General features: G+C 37.4%; 2 protein-coding genes across 3 annotated transcripts in view; both read right to left on the reverse strand.

Moving 5' to 3' along the window:
- LOC123245313 (gamma-aminobutyric acid receptor subunit rho-2) overlaps positions 1–14,953 on the reverse strand; it is a 55,645-nt gene extending 40,692 nt beyond the window's left edge. The window contains exons 1-2 of the mRNA XM_044674156.1: positions 14,766–14,953; positions 2,126–2,232 (exon numbers count right to left, since the gene is read on the reverse strand). Coding sequence (XP_044530091.1) covers positions 2,126–2,232; positions 14,766–14,953 — 295 coding nt within the window. The remainder of the gene's footprint in view (positions 1–2,125; positions 2,233–14,765) is intronic.
- A 5,821-nt stretch (positions 14,954–20,774) lies between these two features.
- Positions 20,775–26,003, reverse strand: part of UBE2J1 (ubiquitin conjugating enzyme E2 J1) — a 43,153-nt gene continuing 37,924 nt past the window's right edge. The window contains exon 8 of one of the 2 annotated variants that reach the window (XM_044676419.1): positions 20,775–24,319. In XM_044676419.1, the coding sequence (XP_044532354.1) occupies positions 24,053–24,319 (267 nt within the window). In that variant the 3' untranslated portion in view covers positions 20,775–24,052. Of the gene's footprint in view, positions 24,332–26,003 lie in introns of both variants that reach the window. The other variant, XM_044676418.1, reaches the window with a different exon arrangement.

A 26,003-nucleotide genomic window follows, 5' to 3' on the forward strand; every position in this document is an offset into this window, starting at 1 on the left:
AAGAGCACAGAGACACTGGCCCATTCAGTAGAAAAGGGGGTACTCCAGCAGGGAAGAGTCTCTACAAAGTGCTCTTCTGAAAAGGAAGTTCTCGTGCTATAATTTTGGATGACCTCCTTGGAGCCAGCCAACTTGCATATTAGGGGTCAGGAGAAAATGTTATTTGCGGGGTTTGTTATCAAGGGAAAAAACAAGCTAGCAGCAGACAAATATTATTTGGAAGATGCAGTTATACTGACCTTCAAAAAATGTTATTGTTAGCATTTTTCCATGAGTCCATTCTGTAAGTTCACAACCTCCCTCAAGGGAAGACTGTCATGATGATCTCAAAACCATCAAGATTTATCTTATAACAATGGTTTCCAGGAATATTAGCTACAGCCTCCCCTCAGGAGAAATTGTCAAGGTGGTCTCAAAACCATTAGACCCAAATTTATAATGAATACAGTAGATTGGGGGTCCATAAACCAGTTCAAAAGATCTTGAACTCTGTCCTAACTCCAAAATCATCATATATGTCAGGCAAATATCAGTGATATTAAACTGTTGAATTATTCCACTTCTACATATCTTAGGGGTGTGCAAGTATACGTTTAACAACCTGCTTTATACCAGAAAGATTATGTAAATTTAATCTGCATTACCAACATTCTCTCCATCACTTTCTTAGGTTTGAACAATCAACAAAACAATAATCAAGGCCTGATTTGTATTTTGCTGATTTCCAAGGGATAAATGTTCACACTGAAAAACAGCAGTTGATTCTCTCAGCCCTGTTATGAATTGGCTCTAGCACACTACTGTTAACATCTTATCCCCACATATTGAAAAGGCACATACCACTTGTCCTTCAATTCAACAATCCAACAAGGAAGAAAGAAGGAGAGAAGGGGAGAGAGAAAGAAAGAGAGAAAAAAAGAGAGAATGTGAGAAAGAGGAAAGAAAGAAAGAAGGCAAGAAAGAAAGAAAGAAAGAAAGAAAGAAAGAAAGAAAGAAAGAAAGAAAGAAAGAAAGAAAGAAAGAAAGAATGAGAAAGAAAGAGGGAAAAAAGAAAGAAGAAAAACATGCTCTTTTGGCAACTTACATTCTATTAAAAATGCTCAGAAAAAAATGTTTTAACAAATGTTTTTAATGGGGCAGCTAACTCAGATCAATAGAATGATCTGGGACAGGTCTGAAGGGCTTATGATAAAGAATGCTATCCACCTCTAGAGAGAGAAAGAACTGTTGGAGTCAGATGCAGATCAAGCAGACTCTCTTTCACATTAGTTGATTTATGATTTTATTTTGGGGTTTTGGTTTTATATGAGTATTCTCTTACAACAATGACCAATATGGGAGTATGTTTTGCACAATCATATATGTATAAACCAGAACAGATTGTTTACCATCTCCAAGAGGGGGGGAGGGAAAGAATGAAGGTAGACAATTTGGATCTTATAGTTTTGAAAAATGTATGTGGAAAATTGTAATTGCATATAATGGGGAAAATAAAATGTTTTAAATAATATTTTTTAACCAAAAACAGTTTTAAAAATTCATCTGCCCCTCTCATAATGCCTTCTTCCACCACTTCATCGAGCACTGAAAATGAATTATTTTTAATAAAAAATGGGTCAGGTAAGTGGCTCAGGGGAAAAGAGCTCCAGGCCTGGAGTTGAAAGGACCTGGGTTGAAATCTGACCTCAGACAATTCCTAGCTAGGTGACTCTAGATAAGTCACTTTGGACTATTTGCCTAGTAGCCCTTATTCTTCTGACTTAGAGTAGTTACTAAAATAGAAAGGGGTTTTTTAAAGTAAATAAAAAGAAAAGGCTCATAGTATAAGATTTTGCCCAAATCTAAGAGGAGCCCATTATTTTCCACCCCCAACTCCTGACTACATACAGCCCTTCCTAACAAGGCATCATTATCTCTCTTAGTTTGTTTCCTTCTCTGGAAATATGGATGGATGATAATAATAGCACCTACCTCAAAGGACTCAAATGAGATAATGCATGTCAAGTGCTTTGAAACTTTAAAAGCTCCATATAAAGGTCAGCTGCAGCACAGACAAAAAGGGAGGGAAGTATTCTACAAAATTAATGAACTGATGTGCAGATAATAAAGGGAGTAAAAATCCTACCTCCAAAAGCTGGCCTCATGGTGAAATCGTGATCATCGACTCTCAGAAGTTGTTCAGTTTTTCCTTTCTGTAATTTAGTTATGTCATGAGTCTTCTTAGATAAGTGACTGCAAAGACAAAATGAAACCTCTTCCATTGGACACTATTGGGCACAAACTGAATGAGATGAGACAGTGATAAATTATATACTGCAGCAATAAGTCCTTTAGATATAACCTTTTTTTCTATTATGATATCTATTTAGACAGGTCAGTACAGACTGGGCAGGGTTAAGTTGCCACCAAGGTTCTCCTGGACCACCTACTCATTATCTCTGGCATGATTGTGCCAAGCTCTCTGCCATCACTCAAGAAGGGATGGTTGAAATCTAAGTGAATTGCGCTAGGTGGTAGGTCAAAGAATCATATACATCTCCTCCCTATAGGTCTAACATAAGACCCCTGGTATCTGGGTAATTCCTTCTCAAAGGAAGCTTAACTGTGCAGTCTTTAAAATCCACTAATGATACTAGAGGAGAGCTAAGTGGTGCAGTGGATAGCCTAGAGCCAGGAGGATAGGAGATCAAATCAGTCTCAGACACTAGCTGTATGACCTTGGGCAATTCATTTAACCCTGTTTGCCTCAGTTTCCTCATCTGTCAAATGAACTGGAGAAGGAAATGGCAAACCACTCCGGTTTATCTTTGCCAAGAAAATCTCAAGTGGAGTTGTGAAGAGTTGGACACAACTAAACAACAAAAAGTACCAACATTGCCCTTCCTGTTTGTAACCCTTAGTTTTCTTTTGTGTATTTAAGCCATGGATGAACACAACTAAAATGACTGAACTATCAACAATGGTCATGGAGAACAGATCATGAAACATAGACATCCTGCCTCTTGTCAGAGAAGTGGGAGACTATGGAGGCAGAATGTAAAATATACTGTCAGACACAATTATTATAACATGTTTTTTGTTGAAGCTGTTTTTCTTTATTAAGAATGAGGGTTCAGCTATTCACATCTAGAGAAAGAACTGTGGAGTAGAAACACAGAGGATATTGACTTTAAATGATCAATCGATTGCAAATAGCAATAATATGGAAATGGGCTTTGAACAATGATACATGTAAAACCCAGTGGAATTGCTCATTGGCTCTGGGAGAGGGGAAGAAGGAAGGGAGGGAAAGAACATGAATCATGTAATCATGGGAAAATATCCCTAATTAATTAGTTAATTGAATTTTAGGGAAAATAAATAAATAATAGGGGAAAAAAGGAAGGTTCAGCTATTCACAGCCATAGAAGGAACTGTCAGAGTCTGAAGGAAGATCAAAGTATACTATTTTCACTATATTTCCTTTATGAGTTTTTTTTCTGGCATGTGCAACATGTGTCTTCTTTCATGGCATGAGGAATATGGAAATATGTACTGTATGTCAGCACTGGTATAACCTATATCTTAGGGAGGGAAAACGAGAGGAATGGGGAGAAAGAATCCAGATGGCAAAATGTTAGATGACAATTGTTAAAAATTGCTTCAATGTGTAATTTAAAAAATTACAATTAAAAGAAGAGAAAGAAAGAAAGAAAGAAAGAAAGAAAGAGAGAGAGAGAGAAAGAAAAGAAAAGAAAAAGAAAGAAAGAAAAGAAAAAGAAAGAAAGAAAGAAAGAAAGAAAGAAAGAAAGAAAGAAAGAAAGAAAGAAAGAAAGAAAGAAAGAAAGATGATCATTCTTATTCTGTTTTACCCTTATAGGACATGAGGGTCATTTTGTGCTAGATGGTAGGTCAGAGCATCATATATGTCTCCTCCCTATAGGTCTAACAAAAGCCCCCTGGTATCTGGTTAAAAAACAGGCATGGATACCACTAGCAAAGCTGAGCAAATCGAGAAATTTGTACTAATCTTAAGGAAATCACAAGGGATACCTGATAAACCTAAAACTTGAATTCAAGTGCTGATCCAGCTGAGGAAAGAGATGCTTAATAGAATCACTGAATATCAAAGCTGGAAGGGATGTCCCTTGGAGATCCAACTGCCTCATTTTACAGATGTGCAAACTGAGTTCCAGAAAAGTGACTTGGCACATAGTCACATAAGTAGTGGCAAAGCTGGAACTAGAGCCCCAGCCCTGTCCACTCCCAGGTTCTTTCTACTATATCAGATGACAGAGCTTTCATTCTCTCTTCCCTCTCATTCTTCTTCCCATCTCGTCCCGACTTCTTTTCTTTCTTTTCTCTCTGTTTTTCTATCTGCTTAGAAATGAAACACATTATTGCATTCCCTTTTCTCTCCCATTTAAAAGAGCTAGTTATGAGCACTTTATGTAAGATTTCTCTCTCACTTGGTCTGTGTAGTAACTCCATGCAAATAACATCATCTTGTAATATTAATAGACTCCACTGTTGTTGAAAGCAAAGTAATATAGTGGAAAGAATATTGGACTGGCTCTAAGTTGCTGCTTCAACACTTACTAATGGTCAAATTCAATGGTGAAAGAAAAGAGGTATGTATGCATGTGCGTGTCTATATGCTACAGATTTATATATATATATGTATATATATTCATACACATTTACACATAAAATATATATGTATACCATAGGTTTATATTTTATATATAAAAAGGTATGTATGTGTATATATACATATATATATATATACACACCCTACAGGTTTATAGATAGATGGATGGATAGATAGATAGATAGATAGATAGATAGAGAAAGAGATTCATATATAGGCCCATACATATATACTATAGATTTACATATACAGATTTGTATTTTATATGTACAGATTTATATCTATATATAAATGTATACATGTATGTATATATACACACACTATAGGTTTATATATCGATAGATTTCTATATAGGCATATATACATACACTATAGATTTATATTTATATATAAAGATATATATGTATATAGAGCTCTGGACCTATAGTCAGGAAGATCTGAGTTCAAATGTGACCTCAGAAACTGATGACCCTGGGAAAGTCATTTAATCCTGTTTGCCTCAGTTTCCTCTTCTGTCAAATGAGCTGGAGAAGGAAATGACAAATCACTTCAGTACCTCTGGCAAGAAAATCCCAAAATGGGATCATGAAGAGTCAGGCACAACTGAACAACAACCACCACCATATCCATATAAATGTGAGGTGCTTTTATCATTACTGTTGACAGATAGTGATATGCTGCAATTCAGAATAATAGAAGAGATCACTGGACTTGGAGACAGAAGAGACCTCATCTAATCCACCTCTGACATGCACCAGCTGTGAGGCCAAGGACAAATCATTCAACCCCTCTGAGTTTTGGTTTTCTCATTTATAAAATGGGAATAATAATAAGAACTACTGGTTCACTGGGCTTTGACAAAGTTCAGATGAGATAAATATATCTATTTCTAAGCAGATATAAATAATTCTTTCCTTCTTATCTTCTTCCTCCTTTCATATCTCCCCTATATTAGGGCTAAGTGAGAATTATGTCAGGTCCTTTCAATCTCCACCCCCAATCTCAAATCTTGGACTGAAGCTAATGTTTCTTTTTTTTTTTTTAAATAATTTTAATTTTTAGAAAAGTTATCATGGTTACACGATTCATGTTCTTACTTTCCCCTTCACCCCCCCCCCAGGTGATGTTCATTTCCACTGATTTTAACATGTGTCATTGATCAAGACTTCTTTACACAGTATTGATAGTGACATTGGTGTGGTCATTTCCAGTCTACATCCCCAATCATGTCTGCCTCAACCCATGTGTTCAAGCAGTTGTTTTTCTTCTGTTTCCACTCCTGTAGTTCTTCCTCTGAATGTGGGTAGCGTTCTTTACCATAAATCCCTCAGAATTGTCCTGGGTCATTGCATTGCTGCTAGTACAGAAATCCATTACATTCTATTTTATCACAGTGTATTGGTCTCTGTACAATTTTCTCCTGGTTCTGCTCCTTTCACTCTGCATCAATTCCTGGAGGTCTTTCCAGGTCACATGGAATTCCTCCAGTCTCCTTGAACTTCACTGTCTGTCCTTATCTGTCAAATGGAGACTACCTACTTCCAAGGGTGGCTGTGGGGACATCTCTCTGAAAACCTTAAAGCACTAAAGAAGTGTTAACTAATTTACTAATTTATTATGATTACAAGTTGGTTATTCAGCCATTTCTGACTCTCCATGACCCCACTTTGGGGTTTTCTTGGCAAAGATTCTATTGTGGTTTACCATTTCCTTCTCTGGTTCACTTGACAGATGAGGAAAGTGAGATAAACAGGATTAAGTAACTTGCCTAGGATCACATAACTAATAAATATCTGAGGCTAGATTTGAACTCATGAAGATGAGTATTCCTGATTCTAGAGTTAGTATTCCATCCACTATGACACCTAGCTGTTCTAATGATACTTATAATCTTAGAAATTAAAGCTGATAATTTTTTTATTTATTTAGAATATTTTTCCATGGTTCCATGATTCATGACCCCCCCCCTCTCTTTCCTCCCCACTCCTGGAGCTGACAAGCAGTTCCACTGGGTTATACACATGTCATTGTTTAAAACCTATTTCCATATTACTCATATTTGCAATAGAGTGATCTTTTAAGGTCAAAACCCTAATAATATGCCCTTTGAACCACGTGATCAGTCATATGTTTTTCTTCTGTGTTTCTGCTCCCACAGTTCTTTCTCTGGATGTGGATAGAAACTTCAGCTTGTCTCTCTAAGTCCACGCATCCTCCCTAATTGAACGTTTGGGGTTTTTTTCATTTCTTAAAGATACTCCTATAGTTCTGTTTGGAACCAGGAGAAAATCCAAAGAAAACAAGGTAACCGAAGCATTTCAGATTTATTAGAACAGTTAGGAAAGTTTATGCAAATGTTAATTAGCATGTTTTAAAGAAAAAATAACTTCAAAAGATTAGTAAGAAGAGTGACATTGTTTTACATATTTTTGCAAATCTCTTTAATGTCTGGCTTAATAGAAGACAATTGAGTTCTCATATCTGCTTCAACATTCAATCTGCTGCAATATATTGTATGGGATGAAGAATATGAAGAAAATCTAAACTCACACAGATGTGAGTTAGAAAAGGAAGGAACATTTTAATAGGCAAATAGCATCTTAGAATTATTATGAAAATTGTTTTGAGCTCACCGATTCCCTTGAAAGAGTCTTGAGAACTTCAGACTCTACTTGGAGAGCTGCTACTGTAGCTCATGGTCAGTACTAAATCTTTTCCAAGAGGGCGGGTCTCTATCAAAAGTCTCTTTTTTTCTCTCAGTCCTCGAATGCCAGGCTACTAATACACTTGCAGCTGCAATTATGCTACCTCCCATTTCTGACATGCTTTAAGTTTTACAAAAACTTACCCTCACAACCACTCTTGGAAATAAATAGTGCGAGTATTATAATCCCCATTTGACAGATGAGGACAGTGAGGCTCAGGGATGTTCACAGCAACTTGTCTTTTGGGATAGTCTTGCCCATCTAGGCTCCAGTGAGAGCAAACTTTTTAGCAATAAGGCATCTTAGGGAAACTTGGCTCTAATCAAAAGCTTACAATTAGGAGTTAGGGAAAAAGACCTAAGATGATTCCCACTCCTAAACCCTAATTAGGGAAGATAAGAAAAAAGAAAATGGAATACAAACCCTACTATGTGCCAGGCACTATGCAAACTGATTTAAAGATATTATCTCATTTGATTTTCACAACCACCCTGGGATATAAGTGCTGCTATCATTATTAGTCCTACTCTACAGAAGAAGAAAACAAAATTAAACTAAAGTAAAGTGATTTACACAGGGCTAGTAACTGTAAGGTCTTCCTGACTCCAGGCCCTATACTCTGTCCATTATACCAGCTAGCTAGCTGCTATGAGGCTATGAACTAGAGATCAGGGCTCTTATCACTCTCCCAAAGGGCCTTTCATTCCCAAGCACTGAGTGAGCATTTTTACTTTAACCTCATTTATAATTATTTCCTGTTCAGAAAGTATAATGTTCTTTCAGCAAGAATTTGGTTGGACTCTTTCCATTTTTGTCTTTAGATACAGGTAAAGATATAATTTATAGAGATCCCAACTAGAACATCATTTATATAATTCTCCAGTTGGAGGGAAGGAGAGACAAAGAGAGAAAGAAACAGAGAGAAAAAAAGAAAGCAAGAAAGAGAAAACAGAGAGATGAGAAAGAAAACAGAGACAAAGAGAGAACCAGAGACAAAAAAAGAGAGTCAGGGACAGAAATGGAGAAAGAACAGAGAGAGCGAGAAAGAGCTAGAGACAGAGAGCACTAGCACTAGAAGGGAGACAGAGAGAGAAAGAGAGAGACACAGACAGGGAGAGAGACAGAGACAGAGACAGAGACAGAAACAGACAGAGAGACAGAGAGAGGAAATAGAGAGCAAGAGAGAGACAGAGAATACTAACTTTTCCTACATTGTTCTGTGTCCCATTTATTCCAAGGTGAGGCATTCAGAATAGATTTAGTAAGTGAAAGGAGGTTTGGACAATCTATAAGGAAGTGCCTTTACAGGAGAATGGGGGCAAATGAAATTCCTAACTGCAGAAAAGGAAATCCTTTCTTACACTTTAAAAATAGATTCATGTTACAAAAGCCATTCTGGGTCCAATTTCATCTCTTCCTTAATTCGACTGATATCATTTGAATTCTTTTGAAAATGTGCGTATGATGTTAAAGTAATAGTACTATATGCAAGTGCTTCTAGAACTAATTGGCCTCATAGGATAATTCTGCTAACAGGGACCTGGGGCCCAGGCCTTCTGACACAGAAATAAGCAAAACCTGGGCATTACATATAGTCTTCAATGGCAGAGATGCACCAAGACTTCTGATGAAGAGCTCAACTAGAGGGCTTAACAGATCATAGAAATTAAATTATAAGTCGGGGAAGCTAACTGCCTTTATGCATCTCAGAGAGAAAATCCCTCTCTACCAGAACACAGTTTCCACATCAATTTAGAGGGGAGGATTAGAGTAACTGAGGTCCCTGAACTCCTATGACCCAGAGGAAAGAGGTCAAATTTAAAACCTGGGGTTATTAATGAAAGGTTTTTTGAGGAAACCTGCTACATTAACAACCTGGTCCTTTGGGCTATTTAAAGGAAAACAGGGCACATCAGGGTTAATTCTTTCACAAGAGTCACCAGCCAGACAACAGTCAAGAATAATCTTGGCACTATGATGATCTCTGATTTCCAGGATGTCATGAGTTCCTACTGAGGTCAAATCACAGAAATTCTGCACAGGATGTTAAATTCAGCAGATTTTGTTCTGAGTGTGTTTTGGGGTTTATACGGGGCATGTTTGGGGAGGGATTTTTGGCCTTGAACCTAGTAGGTGGTTAATAAATGTGTTAAGATGAATAAGAAGTATAGCCTTGACTTTAACAGGACAGAAGGGTTTAATGCCATATAGTCAGGGGATTAGGGTGGAACTGAATTCTGTAATAAAAGACAATTAAGTTCCTGCTGGAAAAGACAAAGTTCTATAGTTTCTCTTACAAGTCTTTCTCAGAAAGGTACAGTATTAGGAAAGGAGGGGAAAACCCTTCGTATAAATATTAAAAACAATGAATGAGAGTTGAGTGTTTCTTGATGTTTGAGAAAATAGATGATGACGTGATTAAAGTATTTAGTTAACAATAAGGAAAATATAACAATGAAAGTGATACTCTCATAATTAGAATCTATTAGGCATCTCTAGGGATGAGGTTTGAGGAGAGTAGAAATGCCTGCTCTTTGGCTTACTGGGGATGGAGAGGTGCTTTGGCCCTGTTGCAAAGGAAGTGCACCTGAAAGAGGAATCGTTTGGATGTCTGTTGAGAAGGGTCTGTTAAGTCTTAAAAAAATCATTAATTTTTAAGACATTCTTTTTCCATGGAAGATATGATCTAGAGACAACCATTGTGAGGACATGCTGAAAAGTATAAGAAATCAAGAAAGTCACACACACATCCAGTTCACCTGTGTATACTCCACCTGTTTAGAAAAGACTAGAGTGCTATAAGAAATGAAGAGGATAGTTTCAGAAAAACTTAGGAAGACTAGTATTGAAGTGATGCAGAGAGATGCAAGCAGGACCACAAGAACAATTTATATAATCGCAGCAACATTGTAACAGCAAACAACTTTGAAAAGCTTAAGAACTCTGATCAATACAATAATCAACCATGATTCCAGAGGGCTCATGATGAAATATGCTACCCACCTCCTGAAAGAAAGATGATTGATTTGGAGTGCAGAATCAGACTTTATTGCTCTGACAATTTGGGAATTTATTTTGCTTCACTGTGTACATTGTTACAAAAGCTTTGGGGTTTTTTCTTTCTTTTTCAATATGGGGAAGAGAAAGAAAACAATAGATTTTTGTTCATTCTTTAAAAATAAAAATTTAACTCAAAAAAGAAGAAAATAAGGCAAGTAAGTGAATATCCACTTTCCCCTCTGTCTTCACCCTCTAAGCTAGGAAGGTTTCTAGTTGTCACCCCCTACTACAATGGCTAAATTCACTTGCAAACAATCTCTCTACTAATCAGGATGGCTCTCCCATTACAAATCAAACAATTAAAAAACATTTGGGCAACAATCAACAGAGATGCAGAATGAAAAAACTTCTAGGAAAAGGCAGGGTTGAATGAGGCAAAAGGAAATGTTGGTGTGCCAGAGAATGGGGGTAGTTAATTTGGAAAAGCTCTTAGAAATAGATGCCCTCCAGGCTATGAAAGAGAAGAATGAGGTTTGTCTGTTCCAAGTATTCAGAACAGTTTGATAGGAAGATTTATAGGAAAAGAAGGGACAAATTTAAGAGAAAATATCAAGATGAGTAAACAAAAGAAAGCAAACTGGGGTAAAAAAGTAAATGAGAGCAGACAGGGTAGCATCAGTGCATAATGATCAGTGCATCATGAGATCATAGATTTAGATCTGGAAGGGTAGATCTAACCAAACTCCCTATGTATGAGGAAAATGAGACAGACATTAATTGACTTGTTCAGGGTCACACAGGTAATAACTATGTCAAGTTAGATTTGAACCCAGATCTTCCTGACTTCAAGTTTAGTGGTCTCTCCACAATACAAGATTTGCATCTGAATGGAAGATTTGAAGGCTAGGGTCAAAAATGTGTATGCAGTCCCCAAAGAGATCATAATATCATGGACTTGGAACTGAAAGAGACCTCAAAGACCATCTAGTCCAACCCATTCACTTTACAAATGAGAGAACTGAAGTCAAAAGAGTTTAAGTAGCCTGCAAGTAGTAAGCAGCAAACCAAACCCAACTTCTCTGACTCCAAATCCAGATTTACTTTGATTTCATTATCTTGCCTCTCCAAGGAGAGCCTCAGCAGGGTTTTTGGTAAGTGGAAAGATGTGGACAATGACTTTAGCAGCAGAGTGATGGATGGCTAAAGTGAAGGTCATTGAAGTAGGAATTTGTTGATGAGCTGTAGTAGGTGAATATGAGAGGTTTTAAAGGATGGAGGGAAGAGGGAAGGAAGGTTAGAAAGAAGGAAGAAGAAAGGAGGGAGGGATGGAGGAAAGGAGAGAGGAGGGAAGGAAGGAAGGAAGGAAGGAAGGAAGGAAGGAAGGAAGGAAGGAAGGAAGGAAGGAAGAAAGGAAGGAAGGAAGGTAGAAAGGAAGGAAGGAAGGTAGAAAGGAAGAAAGAAAGCAAGAAAGCAAGGAAACTTGTGAGCTGTTCAGGAAAAGGCCCCAGAGGTATAAGAATTCATTTTACTTCTAAGTTACTAAGTGATTAACTTCCAAAATCTCCTATTAGGTAAATTCTTATTTGCCTATACCTGGGATTACTTTTCCCCTCTCACATCTCCTTTTGCACATACTGATAGACCTAGGATAGGCCACATGCAGGAAATTTAAACAATGAATCTTGGAAATATCTATGAGGCATATAAAAGTTCTCCCAGCAGGAGTTTGAGAACCCCAAAAGAGGAGAATGCCCTCAAAAGTCTCAATGTGATGAACATTATATGAATCTGTCCTCTCTATCCACTTCTCTCCACTCACAAAACCACCACCCTAGTGCAGACCATTATCACCTTCCCATAAACTATTGCAATAGCCTCTCCTTTTGGTCTCCTTTTCCTCAAGTCTCTTCCTTCTCCACTACATCCTCCTAACAGCTGCCAACATGATTTTCCTAAAGCCCACGTCTAGCAATGTCATTGTTCTGCCCCAGAAGCTCCGGTGCTTCCCTTTTATCTCTAGGATCAAATATAAAGCCTTCTATTTGGCATTTAAAGATGTCTACAATCTGGCTCCACCTTACCTTTCTAGCCTCTCCTTCACATACTCCACAGTCCAGCCAAACTGATCCTACTTTTCTCACACATTCAATTTTATCTTCTATATCTGTGCTTTTCACACTAGTTGTCCCTCTGGGCTAAAATGCATCCCTGCGTTTCTGCCTCCTATAATCTCCAGTTTCTTTCAGAGTTCAGACCAAATACAGGCTCCTACATGAGGCCTTTCCTGATCCCCTCTTCTCAATTATCTAGTATTTATTTACTTTATTTTATTTATTCATTTAAAACACTCATCTTCTGTCTTAGAATTGATACTAAAAATAGGTTTCAAAAGAAGACAGTGTAGCATGTTTCATGGGACTGTACTTCATGTATTTATTTTTGCAATAAGGGGAAGGGGTATTGTGGTATATAATGGAAGAAGAAGCGGTCCTTAGATTCAAATCCTGTATTCAAATCCTGCCTCTGTAATATACTAGCTATCAGTGCCTCAGACAACTCTCTAATACTACGAGTCAAAGAAAAGTTGTTGATTTGTATAGGTAGAAGGGATGCCCCCACAAGGAGTTTCCTTCACTGCTGAAATCACAAATCTAAACCTTCCCCCTCTTCCCCTTCTCACTCTCCCCTCTAAAAAGAAGCCATATCCTTTTTGTGTAGGATAAGAGGGAATACAATCGGCATATTGAAAAACAAAGTTTGACGGCATGATTTAAATACAAACCAAAAGTAACTATATATATATATATATATATATATATATATATATATGTGTGTGTGTGTGTGTGTGTGTGTGTGTGTGTGTTATATACTTTTAAGGATTATCACTGAAAAATGTTTAGATATTTATTACTAAAGTCTCAAGGACTGCTGTTTTGCTTACTTAAGAACAGAGAAGCTCAAAGAAAAAAATTGTCACCTTCTAGGAAGAAGGATTCAAGGCATTTAATGAAATAAATTCATTTTCAAAGATACTATCAGTTTAGTTAATAATTAAGATGAATTCATCAACATTTCTATCATTGTATATGGAACCAATATCAACGGTTATCCTCGTTAATCCTAGCTGTTGCCTGGTTCTTTCAGAATATATTTAGAAATAAAGTCTCCACAAGCTTAACAGATCCTGAAACTACCTAATGCCTAATGGAAAACCATGTTAGATGGATACCAATTTTTTTTTTCTAAATCCAAATCATTCAACTCATATTTGTAAAAATTGGGACCCAAAGGTGGTTAACACAATTCATTTAATTTATTTTGAATTCTATGCTGATGACATTTGTCTTCCCATCACAGTCATGTCAACTACCCTCCCTACCTTTGAACCCATTTTTTCTATAAGAAAAACAATTAAAAACACCCAGATGGGGTAAACTCACTTCCTATGCAGGCTCCCAGCCTCAGCTACTTTTCTCAAAACTTTTTCCACCCAGCACCAAACTTACATTCATTCCCAATTTCGAATATGCAACGTTTCCCTTAACTAAGTTTAGCAGACTTGGATTGTTCAACTTTTCCCCTAAGGACTGAAGTGATCAAATCAAACGCTATTGTCACACCAAAGGCCACTTTCAAGGTGTTTTCCTTCTGTGTGTGATCTTCCAAAATGTCTGTCATGGGATGGGAAGATAGATGTGGGGTTGGAAAATGCACAATTCCTCGGTAATGGAACTCAGCTGCAATGACTCTCACATACAGTAAAGTCGAGAAAAGAAAGTATAATCTGAGAAGGAAAGTCTTTATTCCCCAATACCTCCCTCGTACAGTTTTCAGAAGTTCCCCTTTAAATCAGTAGTTTTGTCTAGGTAAAGCAACAAAATGAATGAATGAATCACTTAACTGTTTCCCTTTTTGTATTTGTGTCCCAAGTGCCTCGCTCAGCGCCTGATACATAGTAGGCAGACGATTAAGAAAAGTTTCTCATTCCTGCCATTCTGCTTGCCCAGGGATACTGTATTTGAGCCTGTTTTCACAGAGCGATGGGAAGTTAGCCTTCTCTTTGACACTGATTTAGAAAACCAGCTCTGGCATAGATTAAAAAACACGGTTCTGGGAAACGGCAAGAGGAGCTTACTTGGTGTAAATTCACTAAGAATCTGGGCAGCGTGAGGGAGTGATGGTATCATTAGATTGGTGTTAACATTCCAAAGCTTTTGGGGGGAAAATAAAAATCCAAATCCGGCAAACTACCTGGAATTTGCAGGTTAACTCTAAACACAATTCCAATTCCATCGCAGAATGGAAAGATTTCCAAGAAACATTTCTAGTCAGGAAATAGGCTTTTTCGGTAGCAAGAGAGGTTAATGAATATTGCATGGAATTCTTGAGAGTTTGCACTAGAATTTTAAAACCCTCTTCAGGTTCCTTACCTTAGCCTGGGCATTTCCAGTTGTCCAGACCAGTGTCTTCTCCTGGGATTCCTGCTTTCCACAAGAAGAACGAGGCAAAAGAGGAATAAAAAGAGTCTGGCAAAATAAGGCATCTTGGGGAAGGCAGTGAGGAAACAGGCTATTGTCCAGTCACTTCTTGCAGGGCAAATGTTCCTTGGTTTCCACATTGACTCAGCTGGAAATCCCAGGTTCTTTCTGAACCTGGAGGATCATTATTAGGGAAGGCTGCCTTTCTGAATCAGTAGTTTAGTCTGATGATCAGGACTTCTCTCTCTGTCTCTTCTCTCTTTACTAATCACTCTCTCCCTCTCTGCTGCTTGGTGATTGGCCATTAAGAAATTTCTCCTGTCAGTCAAACTGTGCTTCCACTTGGTCCTGAAATTCAGCCTTTTGATTGAAACTGTTATTTTTTTTTAAAGAAAGAAAGAAAGAAATCCCTTCTCTGTGACAGCTTTTTGCTTACATCATTAATCTCCTTCTCACAGACTACATAAAACCAAGCAAGCTGTCATTTTCATCTGGAAGGCTTGTGAGAGTTCAAGATGGATTGAATGGGAAAGGTTTGGAGGTATGTGAATGTACAGGCAAAAACAATTAAATTCTTGAACCGACCGGTTTTTATGAGACTTATTTAGCAAATTACTCCTTGATTTTCAGTCTCAAAGGGACCGTTAATAAAAGGGAATCCCTTGCATTTTAATACACATTTCACACCAGAAAGGAAAACTCCATCTTTCCACAAAATCATTAAAAACTCCCTGCCAATATTTAAAGAGCATAGCTAAAATACACAAAAGAAACTAAAAGATACAGACAAGAAGGGAATTCTTGGTACTTTTTGTTGTTCAATTGTGTCCAACTTTACCAACCTCATTTGGGATTTCTTAGCAAAGATACTGGAGTATTTTGCCATTTCAAACAACTCCAGCTCATTTCACAGATGAGGAAACTGAGGTGACAAGATTAAGTGATTTGCCCAGGGTCATGTGACTAAATAAGTGAGGTCAGATTGGGCTCAGGAAAATGAATCTTCCTGACTTTACTTTTATTTTTTTTTTAAACCCTCACCTTCCATCTTAGAATCAATTCTGCATATTGGTTCCAAGGCAGAAAAGTGGTAAGGGCTAGGCAATGGGGATTAAGTGACTTGCCCAGGGTCATACAGCTAGACAGTATATGAGGCCAAATTTAAATCCAGGACCTCCGATCTTGAAACCTGGCTCTTAATCCACTGAGCAACCTAGCTGCCCCCTCTTCCTAACTTTAGGTGCTGCCCTAAATGTTGGCACTATCACGTTGAAATTGATGTATATATTTAAAAATTAACATTTTTTCTTATACCATCATCGTTATCCCCAGTAGTTTACTGTATACTTTTTTAAATTTAAAGCTGAACATGGTATTTTTCCTGGTTTCATATACAATACTCTTTCTTTTTCTGTTGTATATAATAATAGCTCACAAGCTGGTCCCCTTTCCTATCTTTTACCCCTTCTTGCACTTTTCTCCCTTCTTCTTGTTCCTCCATCTCCTTCCTCTCCTGGGTCCCTGGAATGCTTCCCCTCCTAACTTCCATCTCTTGGCTTCCATGACTACCTTCAAAACTTGGCTCTCATCCCATCTTCTGCAAGAGGCTTTTCCTGATCCATCTCTCTCTCTCTCTCTCTCTCTCCACTGTTCTACCTAGCTGCCCTAATATGTGTATATGGAAATATTCATCCCCACTGACACACCAGTGCCTTCCTTCTGAAACCAGCTTCCACATACTCTGCCTACATCTCGTTTGTGCATAGGCGGTTGCATGTTGACTCTGCCATCAGAGAGTGAACTCCATAAGAGCAGAGGCCATGGTCTGACCTTCCTTTATACCCCCAGCACTCACCACAGCACCTGGCATATATTATTTAATTATGCTCAATACTTGGCTGACTGATCAAGAATCCTCTCTACAAGTCTAAATGATCACCCTAACGCAAATATTAATAATATGGAAATAGGTCTTGATTAATGACACATGGAAAATCCAGTAGAATTGCTTGTTGGTACGGGAGGGGGGGGTGGGAGGAAGGGAGAGAAAGAACATGAATCATGGAACCATGGAAAAATATTTTTAATTAATTAATTAGAAAATTTTAAGACTGAAAAAAAAAGAATCCTCTCTACAACATATTTAACACATAATCACCTAGACTTGGCTCAAAGATATCAGGTGAGGGGAAAACCACTACTATATCTCCAGGTAGCCCATTCCACTGTTGGATGGCTCCCATCGTTACGTCTCCTAAGCCTAAATTGGCTTCTCTTCAGTTTCCACCCCTTCATTCCTAGTGCTTTCTAGATCCAAGCAGATCAAGTCTAATCCCTTTTCCACTTGAGGGTCCTTCAATTACTTGAAAATGGCTATCATGCCCCACCACCCATTCCTTCTTCTCATTTCCAGAATTTATCCCTAGTTCTCTCAGTTCCATATGGCATGATCTTAAGACAATTAATCCTTCCAGTTGCCCTTCCCTGAATACTCTCCAGTTTACCAATATTCTTCAAATGTGCTGCCCAGAACTTAAAACACAATGCCACAGATGAGGTCTGAGAAGGTCAGAGTAAAATGGGACTCTAAGGGGAATAAGCATTTATTTAATATCTACTCTGTCCTAAATGTTTTACAAACATTATCTCCTTTGATCCTCATAACAACCCTGGGAATGAGATGCCATTCTTATCTCCATTTTACAGATGGGGAAACTGAAGCAGTGGCTAAATGACTTGCTCAGGGTCACACAGCTAGTATCTGAAGCTGGCTTTGGTCTTATCTTCCTAACTCCAGTCCCAGCTCTATCCCTAAGCTACCTAAGCTGCCACTGTGCCTTAGTCCTAGCCACTAGTCTTCTCCCAATCCCACCTAAGATCTTATTTTCTTCTTTGCTTGCCATATCATACTAAAGCTTTTTAAATTTTCATTATTTGGCTAGCCTTCTCTATGTCTAGCTTTGCATTGAAGTCATTGTGTATATGTTGTTTTAGGCTCTTATAAATTTCTTCATGCCCCTGAGATAGATGTAGGTGAAAAAAATTCTAATTATCTTTATGGTGGTCCATTTCCTTAAATTCACCATGAGCACACAGCAAGATAAAAGAGCCAATCAGGAAAAATCTGTTTCATTTGGGGATGACATCAACTTTATTTGACTACAAAGACTGTCTGAAAAGAATCTTTCCAATGAACAGAAATGTCTTTATTTCCTCTGCTTTCATCTACAGAAAAAATATCAACATCATTATACAGTAATTTAGTTTCTCCAGATCATTTGATTAAATTGTCTGTAAAAGACCTAAGAATTGAACCATTCTTAGCATCCTCTACACCCCCTTTTCTATTTCTCCACTATTTAAGATTGCAATCATCAAAGTCTAATTTGCAAAATTAGGGAAGTGATTGATCCTATATGCTACCCTTGTCAGACCCTATACAGAGTATGTTGTGTTCAGATAAAGGCTCTGCCAATTTAGGCATAACTTTTGAGTGCCTCCAGTGGAGGGAAATCAAGAAGACCATTTGAGATGGAGATTAGTTGAATATTTGAGCCTGAAGGGGAATGTGAAAAATTCACACAGCTATCTGAGGGTTTATCATGTAGACATGGGTTTTGATTTAGTATTTTGGGTCTCTTAAGTGTAGAATTAAGAGCCAGTGGTGGATGCTCCAGGAAAAGGTTTTGGTTCAATACAAGCAAAAAAAGGGAGCAAGGTAGCTCAGTGGATTGAGAGCCAGGCCTAGAGACGGGAGGTCCTGGGTTCAAATCTGGCCTTAGACACTTCTTAGTGTCTAAACCTGGGCGAGTCACTTAACCCTCATTGCCTAGCCCTTACTGTTTTTCTGCCTTGGAGCCAATATACAGTGTTGATTCTAAGAAGGAAGGCAAGGGCTTAAAAAAAAATACAAGCAAAAACTTTTTTACAATCAATCCTGTTCTAAAAGTGGTATAGATTCATATCATTCAGAAGGTACTGAATTTGCTATCACTGGTTTTGTTGTTCAGTTGTTTTTTAAGTCATGTCTGAATCTTCACGGCCCAATTTGGGGTTTTCTTGGCAAAGATATTAAAGTGGTTTGCCATTTCCTTATTATTTTAACAGATGAGGAAACCTGGTTAAGTGACTTGCCCAGGGATATACTGCTAATAGGTGTCTGGAGTCTGGACTTGAACTCAGGAAGAGGCGTCTTCCATGACTCCATGCCCTGATCCACTGCACCAGTTAGCTGCATTAATCCTCTCAAATAGTCCTATTCATGCTACTCAAAAGGTTCTGAGTTTGCTACCACTTGGAGAGATATCTTGAAGTTTAGAGTGGAGGAGTGTCTGTGGAGTTTTGGACAGATAATAAGGAATTAAACTGGATAACCTCTTAGATCCCTTCCAACTGAGATTTTGAGATGTGGAAAAACCAGGAATAGGAATTTGAGATCTGAAGGGTAGGGCTATTAATGTTTCCTAAAGGGAAATCCTTCATATATACATGTTCTAGAAAACTATTAGTGAATGAGAAATCTTCAGGATAGCACAGGCATTCTATCCTAACAGACAGCATTAAATCTCCTTTGCTTGGATACTGTATTTCTGCCTGACCACACTGAAGTGTCCTATTCCCCAATAAAAAAAAAAAGAAAGAAAGAATAAAGGAGATCAACTAATACAATTCTGAAAGATTCCTGATGAAAAATGCTATCTACCTCCTGAGAAAGAATTAATAGAATCTGAATGCAGATTGAACATACTATTTTCACTTTATTTTTCTTGGTTTTTGAGGGGGTCCCCCACAATATGACTAATAGGGAAATGTTTTACATGACTATACATGTATAACCTATATCAAATTGCTTGCCTTCTCAATAAGAGACAAAGGGAGGGAGCAAGGGGAAAATTTGGAACTTGAAATTTTTTAAAGGTAATTGGAAAAATAAAATATGTTTAAAAATGGGATCAAATAGATAAAACATCATTTAAAAAGGAAAATAGTAAAAAGAAAGTTACTATAAAAAATATCATTAAGCACCAAGTAAGGGCTTTCGCTTAAACCACAAAAAGCTTCAGTTCTTGGGCCTTGGAGCAATTGAAGCAGTTTACCAAATTTTGGTTACAGATTTAGATCAGAACCACCCACAGGAAAGAGGATGAGTCCCCTTCAGGCCAGGGGGTATGCATGACACGATATGGGGTCATAAAAAGTCAGACAAACAAACATGAGGAGCAGAATGGGGTTTTAAACCCTTCCTAGGCAAGATAAACGTGGGGAGTAACCGTTAGATCTATTTTGGCCGAAACAGTGAGTTAATAAGAGAAGTAGCATGACACGAGGGTGGAAAGGCACTTGAAGGCCATTATCCATGAGGGCTTGAAATGCTAGGCTATGGAGTTTTTCTTTTATTCTATAAATGAGATCCATCTGAGGGCTATGCAAAGTGATTGACATGGCCAGATCTACAAATGAGAGATTTCAGCAGCTGTGTGTGTAATGAAATAGTGAAGACTGAAAACAAGTTATGAGGTTAATTAAAATAATCTAGGCCAAAAGTTGAGAACCTTATGGAAATGTTTTACATGACTTCTCATGGATAACTGATATCATATTTGCTTGCCTTCTCAATGGGTAGGTGTGAGGGGCCAGAAGGAGAGAAAAATTTAGAACTCAAAATTTGAACAAAATGAATGTTAAAAAAATCTTTTAAAGAAAATATCAAAAGAAAGGGCATTATGAAGGCCTGCAGTAGAGAGGTATAAACGAATGTGAGGAGACAAGAGTCAGATTCAAGAAATAATTGTGGAAAAACTTAAAGTACTTGGGAGCTGATTAAATTAGGAAGTGACTGATTTTCAGATGTGATTTTAAAAACAACGAAAAATTCTCTTTATTCTTCAGAGCTGGAACTTCGTTTTCCACAAACCACAGATAATGGGAAATTGCCTCTTTTTTCAAAAACAGAGCTGAAAATGTTGATGAAAGAGTATTTATTTTTAGTATAATAAAACAAAAATAAGCAGCATTGAAAACAAAGTGCTAAATAAAAGCCCTCCCCCCAAATGAGAAAAAATAGCTTCCAGAAAATTCTAAATGAAACAAACATTGAATACGTTTCGTTTAAAATTTGCTGTCTTTAACTGGTGAGACAAACTTGGACTCTGTGACTACAAATCGCTATGGATGGCACAAATCCAAGGGCAAGGGAGAGAAAGAAGCAGAGTCTGATTCACCACGTCATCCACCATATGCAGCCCCTATTCTGCAATGAGAGAGTAGAAGTACGGTTCTCCTGAACACAGATAGGGGTAAGATTTAAGAAAACCCTCCCCCCACCCCTTACATTGTGCCCAAATTCCCCAATAAGGGGCCAGGAAGACAACTCAAGGATCCTCCTTAAGGACTTGTGAGAGATGAAAGGAGGCTGGGGAAGGAATGTTAATTCTCCGAGGTGTCTGTTGGAAATTAAAGAGGGAAAAAAAGGCAGGGGTGACAAGGCTGACAGTCGGGTCAGATTACCAATACTTAATAATGAGAGGGGAAAAAACCTTTCGTGAACATAGTTTGATATTCAAAGAACAACTGAACAACTTCAAAAATTCTTAAACATATCGATGGCTATCTCATTCTGAACTGTTAGAAAAGCTTCCTTCTCTCATGGCAGTTAGGGATTGCCATGGATCAGATGGGGGTAAGGGCAGAGGGAAGGTGGGCAATGATTTATTATCAGCCAGTGGCCATCCTGGCTACTGTGGCAGGGAGAAGGGCAGTGAATGAGGCAGGGGAAGACAAGTGAATTCCCATCTCACCAGATAACAAGGGCCACTGTAGTTAAGTTAAAGGCCCTATTTGGGAAGTGCTTTTAGCATAGTGACTTGAAATTCAGAAAACATTTCACCAAAGAAACAATGTCAAAAGGCTCTGCATCAAAAGGCTATTTAACCCTTAATGCAATTTAAGAAAAATTTATTAAGTGCCTACTATGTGCAAGACACTATACTAGGACTTGGGATACAAAGAATTAATAAGACATGGCCCCTTTACAATCTAATAACATAGCTGAAATAATATTGGTCTGAATATAGGTCATAACCTTAAAATAAGATGGGGAGAGAAAAAAATTACATGCATACACACACACAATGAAAAACAACACTAACTATAGGTCACATACGTTATGTACAGGCCAAATTTGAGGGGAAAGGTGCAGCCTATATTTAGACCAACATGGTATAGGGATCTTTATAAAGACCTTGTGCTCTCTAAAGCTTAGTAATTTAGGTTGCAGACATGATAAACACAATCTGTAAATATCATTGCAAAGCAAATTTATTAAGGCTCAAGAAAACCACATTACATAGATTTATACAATGTGTTCTCATTTTAAATCTTACAACAAATGAAAGCTAGTAGCTATCGTGGATGAAAAGATGATCTCAAACTGTAAGGAGAAAATTAAACTTGCCGTTCAATGCTACTTACAGATTGTTTCACAATTACAACCTAAGTCAGTAAAGTTTAAAAGTTATAAATTTAAAAGGTTTAAAACTGCATAATGAACTTGATTAAGACCTTATATCAGTTACATTCTGATTTTAAAAGTCCTTTGTGGGCTAGTTTCAGAATCTAAACACCATATTATTTTTTCCTGGTGAGAAAAGGTATTCTAAACAAATGACTTCCAAATGAACTTTTAGAACACAGCCCTTTCTTCAGTTGGGAGCTGCCTGTAGTAAAAATACAATCAGCCAGGCAACATGGTGCACACCTGTAGTCTCTGCTGCGTGGGAGATTGAGGCTGCTGGTTGGCTTGAAACTGGGAATTCTGAGCCACAGTTAAGATTAAAGATGAACAGGTGTTTGCACTAAGTCTGACACCAATATGGTGAGCCCCCAGTGAGCGGAGATGGAAAAACGAAGCAGGTTAAAGCTTCCAAACCAATCAATTGGCAGTGGGATCGGGCCCTGAGTAGCCACTGCACTTCTAGCCAAGTGAGATAGGGAGACCCAGTCTCAAAAAAAATTTTTTTTAAAAAGAAGAAAAAGAAGAAGAAATACAATCAAAGCTCTTCAATAATACTGCTGCCCCAGTGATTGCCTGCAATGCTGCCATTGAGTTAAATGTATTAAAGAATAAAGATAATATTTCCATGGCTCTGTTTTCCCACAAGGCATTGTAATAACCCTGGGTAACTTGTATGACATATTCCTGTAAGTGAATGTACTTTATCTTACAGTTAAGTCTTGGGCTTGGATCACACTGACTTCATCTTAAATACACATTTTTCTCACATTTTTCTATCACCTGCTTTTTCATAAAATATGGGCAAAACATTTCTTCAATACATTATGCATATTTTGGAAAAATTAAAAGATAGTAGCACTGGGTAAATGATTATATTCCTTATTTATAAGTATTATAAGAACATGTTATATGTAACCTTCAATTTAAAAAGCAAGATATACAACTGATATAATCAGAGACAACATTCAAATCTTAAGATCAACTTATATAACTTCAAAGGAAAAAGAAATTATTTTCTGGCCTGGACCCTCTCTTTCACTAAAACCAAAGATCTGTGGGGATTTGAAACTATTTGGAGAATAAAAGAAAACGTTTACAAAGCATCATTCCCTTTTCTTAGCCAATTCTATTCACAAATGTGGTAACTTTTTCTCCTCAAGTGCTTTTGTTTTGGAAGTAATTTTTCACCTTTACTAAAACATGGTTTCTCACATGCACATAAATTTCATAAAATGCCCAATTCTACTTCACCTCCTATGAATGACATTTAAGCAGGACACTAGAATCCAGGTTTTGCTTCTCTCTTCAGTTCTCCTCTGCTCTCCAATTATTCTGCTCAAGCAGATGTCTAGAACTTAACACTTGGAATTTAAACACCACTTTTTATCCAAAGTTTCAAAGGACTTTACAAAAAAATTATTACAAATTTATACATAAGGAAATTGAGGCATAGAGAGCTTAAAGGGATTTTCCAAGAGTCATAATGCAGGCCAGTGGTGGGATATGGGACTTCTGACTTCCAGTTCCTTGAGATAACTGCTAATGTACTCTCTATGGACATAATTAGCCTCAAAATCTGCCTAAAATATATACTGACATTTGTAAGGATCAAAAAAGGAGGTGAGGGACAAATACAAAAATTTGTTTGTAAACAGTTCTTATATCATACCCACTGCAGAATGTTTAATGAAGCATTTGAGTCATAGCTCTTAAGACAAAAGCAATGTTATAACTCAAAGTCAAATATGTACTCATTGGCCAGATAGATTCGTCGGAATATGAGAGCTGCCAATGCTAGAGTCAGGATGATGATCAATACAGCTGATCCAGTGTGATCCGTGTTGGGGTTGGCTCTTGGCTGCTGGACTTGAACATCAGGTGAAGTCGATGTTCTTCTTTGACTTTGCTGCTGGGCCCGGCGCTGTCGAGGGCTCATGGAGGTATTCTTGGAAACAGTTTGGGGAGGCTCTTGTAGGGCTGTTGCAGTAATGTTCTGTGAATCATACTAAGAAATTTTAGGAACTGTTAATTGAAACAGGTAAAAAAATACACACATGCACTACGTGTTGGAATATACAGAGAACTAATATGGACAAGAGCAGGGCTACCAAAAACCATCATTCCAGACTTGTGAAATTAGCGTTAGGTTTGCACCTGACTGGGTAGGGAAACAAACAAATTTCTACTTTTAATTTGATAGGTTGAAAAGGTAGCAGTTAATGGGTTTTTTTTTCTGTATTATATAACGATTTGTTACAAATATCAATATTATTCAATCTGCCCTATGTGTCTCGATTCTTTTGATTATGACCAACTAATCCCAGGAAAACTGTAATCACCACATTATTCCCTTATATATATATATATATATATAGCATTAAGCTCCTCTTCTCATAGAATGAGGAGAAAAGACTCAATGGTTTTTTCAGAAGCAATTCCCTATGTCATCTATAGGTTCCAACACTGGCTCTTTTTTTTTTTTTTTTACTAGTAGTATGACCCTCAAGGAGACCTTAAGTGAAAAATTGAAAAGTTAACTGAGGAAGAAATAGTATCACCTTAAATTGTGATACTTTTCTTCTAAGAATCCACAAAAGCTTAACAGACCATATATCTCTCTTATAATATCCCTTATTAGAAACATGAAGTAGGTATCCTGATTTTATGTGTGGGAGGAAATTACAGACTAAATATAACATGAAGGTAGACAATAGTGAAGACATTAGTTTCTTATATGTCCTGATCCTCTGACTATAATATCCTAGGATATTATTTTTGCTACCTAAAGAAATTAAATGAGCACAGCAGTAGCATTTTAATAAGTATCTATAAATCCTAATATGCCTAATAGAAGTAAATAACTAGTAATGACTGCTTGAATTGAATTATGGCAAACCACTTAGAAAACATTCAAAATAAAGTGTTTTGTTCTTTTTGGTTGGTCAACAGGGTCAAAATAAGGACATGTGTAATTCTTCTTAAAATAGCAAAATTCTTTAGTTTCTAAGAGGAAAAAAAAATTTGTGTGGAACTAACAAGCCAGAGACTAGAATAAAAAAAGATTAGATAGCCTAAGATCAACCCAAATTAAACCAAACCAAACCTTTCTTATAAAACTTGTTTGACTAATTAAGAGTTTAAAAAAACCAACTTTATCAATCATCAAAACCTGGCCTAAAATTCCATGCGTCCTGGAATGACCTCCAGGAATTAATACAGAGTGAAAGGAGCAGAACCAGGAGAACATTATACACAGAGACTGATACACTGTGGTACAATCAAATGTAATGGACTTCTCTACTAGCAGCAATGGAATGACACAGGACAATTCTGAGGGACTTATGAGAAAGAATGCTATCCACAGTCAGAGGAAGAACTGTGGGAGTAGAAACACAGAAGAAAAACAATTGCTTGAACACATGGATTGATGGGGATATGATTGGGGATGTAGATTCTAAATGATCACCCTAGTGCAATTATCAATAATATGGACATAGGTCTGGATCAGTGATTCATGTAAAACCCAGTGGAATTGGGTGTCCCCTACCGGGGGTGGGGGGTGGGGGCGGAAGGAGAGAACATGAATCATTTAACCATGAGAAAATATTCTAAATTAATTAATTAAATGAAATTTTTCAATTAAAATAAAAGACCTGGCCTAAATGAACAGCTTATGA

The sequence above is a fragment of the Gracilinanus agilis genome, chromosome 4 (assembly GCF_016433145.1).
Source record: "Gracilinanus agilis isolate LMUSP501 chromosome 4, AgileGrace, whole genome shotgun sequence".
Classification (NCBI taxonomy): domain Eukaryota; kingdom Metazoa; phylum Chordata; class Mammalia; order Didelphimorphia; family Didelphidae; genus Gracilinanus; species Gracilinanus agilis.